The sequence below is a fragment of the Cupressus sempervirens genome, chromosome 7 (genome assembly GCF_028749045.1).
Source record: "Cupressus sempervirens isolate cs-2001-9-10 chromosome 7, ASM2874904v1, whole genome shotgun sequence".
NCBI classification, from domain to species: domain Eukaryota; kingdom Viridiplantae; phylum Streptophyta; class Pinopsida; order Cupressales; family Cupressaceae; genus Cupressus; species Cupressus sempervirens.
In genome coordinates this window covers 844,492,450-844,495,226 of record NC_143124.1, presented here as the reverse complement: position 1 = coordinate 844,495,226, position 2,777 = coordinate 844,492,450, and the positions used below count along the sequence as shown (strand labels likewise).

Here is a 2,777-nt window from a genome sequence, read left to right as displayed (position 1 = left end):
AGCTTTAGTTTATTGTACTTTCTTGCTTGCTTTATATTTGTCTTGTAGTTGTTGGTATTCACCCCTAGAGAATCTCCTTTTGGTTGTCCTAAGGACTTTATATTATTTTTCCAGTGAAGAATTTGAACCCAGTCCTGATTTATCTAATCATAACTTTATTCAGATATTTATTTTATTTCTATTATCATTAACTTTGTAGATGACAAGGATTTAATAATAACACTGTACTAAAATTAAATTATAACAACGAAGATGGAGAGGTTGTAAAGTTAAGATATTAATCTCTGCAAATCTCTAGCTCGAAAAGAAAACTTGGACGAATCACATAAAATAATTGTAATATTTAATTTTAAAAGGTAATTTGAGGAGACAATATATTTTAAAAAAGCAAAGTCTGGAGAAGCGAATGTCATTATTATATAATAATAATAGAAATGACGCGCTAACTCAATTATACTCTTGGGGTCGATTGAAGTCTTTCAATGATCTAGAAACGCTACCAATCTTTCGTTGAAAAATCGCTTCTCAATTAAAAAAATCACACCTATATTATTTTTCTACATGATGAATAAATCCCAATCCCGCTTGCAAATTCTTTGTAGACCAGGCAAGCCTCATTATGGGCGAAGACTAGAAACTTCAAAGCATTGAATCTTTCTCGCTTGTGTCGTTCAAAACGCATCTATAAATGGAACCTCTTACTTTTCTCTGTTCTTCACAGCTACTCATCTCTCATCTACAACTATTGTCTTCTTATGTTGCTTTGACAAGGCAAGAAGTGTACAGATTGTATTAAGAGATGGCTTTCGAAAAGGGAGTTGTATTCGCCATTGTGGCGTTTCTCACCTTTCAAAACGTTGTGGTGATGGGTACGCAGTTTCTTACCTATAAAACATTATGAGTTGCAATTACGGTTTCTTTCTTTTCTCTTTCTGCTCATTATAATGAATATTTCTTTTCTTTTCTCTTCTCACTACTGTACAGATTCATATAAATATTTAGATCTATACATTTTGGGAAACTTAGCATGACTTGTTTCAGCATCAGTAATTAATTTGAGACAAGTGTTAGAATGAAGTTTAGTGTGATATTTAAGTGTTAGAATTCATTAGTTTTAAATCAATTTCAATTATTTAATATTTTCGGTGCAAGAATCAAGCCTTAATGTGTGATATTTAAGTGGTTAAAATTTTTAATGTTATGATCAAAATTATAAAAGTTAAATGTTGTTAATGGTGACTTTTAATAATGCAATACGTTGTTATGATTATTGATGAAATCTAGTTTGTGTTCAACAAGACGTTAATGGTGATTTTGTGCAGGTGAAGGAGGCGTGGAATGTGAGAAGCTTCCAGTAGAGATGTGTGCTTTTTCTGTGTCATCTTCTGGAGCTCGGTGTGTGCTCGAGAAGAAATACTCCTTCGTCCCCTCCACACAGATGTCATCAGTTGAATATCAATGTCAGGTAAACACATTCTCTTACAATACACACCTTTTTTTAATAGCTTTTTTGAATACTAAATGCTATTTGTAGTATTGCAGTCATCGGGAGTAATGGCGGAGAAGATGATGGAATGGATTGAGAGCGAGGAGTGTCTGCAAAGCTGTGGATTGCAGAGAATGAGCGTGGGAATGTCAACTGATGATCTTTCCGCATATTCCGATTTCACCTCCAAGTTGTGCTCAGACAAGTGCCAAAACAGTTGCCCTAACATTGTCAATCTCTACCTAAATTTGGCTGCAGGAGAAGGTATGTGACCCATTTTTCTTTATTATCCCTTCTTATTAAACAGATAGATTATATGTTTGTTTTCCATTGAGAGAGGTGGTAACAAGAGAAAGAATTGCAGGAATATATTTACCTCACCTTTGCGAGGCTCACAAAACACGAAGCCGGCGAATAGCGATGGAGACTTTCGCAGCTGGGCCATCATCCGCGAAGACATTTTCCCTTGCTGGAGCTGCTCCTGCGCCCTACTAGAACGTCACATCTTATATGTTTCTTAGACAATAATATTGTATTAAATCACTGCCATCTCTTTCATTTTTCATAGAATGAGCTATCTATGGACTCAGAATTTCTCATGTTGTAGATCTAATAATAATAATAATGCCAGGCATTCTGCCGATGAAGCAATTTGTAATGATCGTAAGAGCAGTCTTGCTACACTCTGCAATAACAAAACATTTCGCTACGATTTGCATTCTTGGGTTTTGATTGGTTTGTTTCTAATCAGATTTTATGTGGTATAAATATTACTAGGTATAGATACACAAATTTTATATAAAAATTTATGTTTTTTATTATATAGAATGTTATATAAAAATTTAAGTTCTTTATTATTTCAAATGGTAAAGGGTCTGAATTTGGAGAAAGAGATAATTGATGGGAAGAAAGCATAGGCCACGAGGTCATCAAACATCTAAAATGGAAAATCCTTGCTAAAAAGCTTTTGATTGGACCATTCAACTACTAAGAAAGAGGATCTCAACTCCACTAAAAGAATCACATATGAAATATAGAGGGATTTAAGAATGAATACTAAACCATTATCCAAGCAATGAAGACTAATAATGGATTTTAAAAGGATTCTTAGAAACTTTTACTAGTAGACCCCCTTAACAATATTAGTAAAGTAAAGAGACCATAATAATGCGGCAAGAAATTTAGATTTTGGTTGGTCCTTACAAACCTAAACAACTAAAAAGAACAAGTAGAGAAAAATGTCTAAGTGTGGCCTAGGACATGAAGAACCATCAGATTTTGAAAGGCACAT

General features: G+C 33.8%; 1 protein-coding gene across 1 annotated transcript; it reads left to right on the top strand.

Annotated features, from left to right (window-relative positions):
• Nucleotides 1-710: 710 nt before the first annotated feature.
• LOC149550050 (uncharacterized) lies at nt 711-2,195 on the top strand. The gene is made up of 4 exons (XM_089795009.1): nt 711-869; nt 1,323-1,465; nt 1,543-1,750; nt 1,851-2,195. Exons 1-4 carry the CDS (start codon nt 800-802, stop codon nt 1,979-1,981), a joined length of 552 nt encoding a protein of 183 aa, XP_089651135.1. The 5' UTR covers nt 711-799; the 3' UTR covers nt 1,982-2,195.
• Nucleotides 2,196-2,777: the final 582 nt, after the last annotated feature.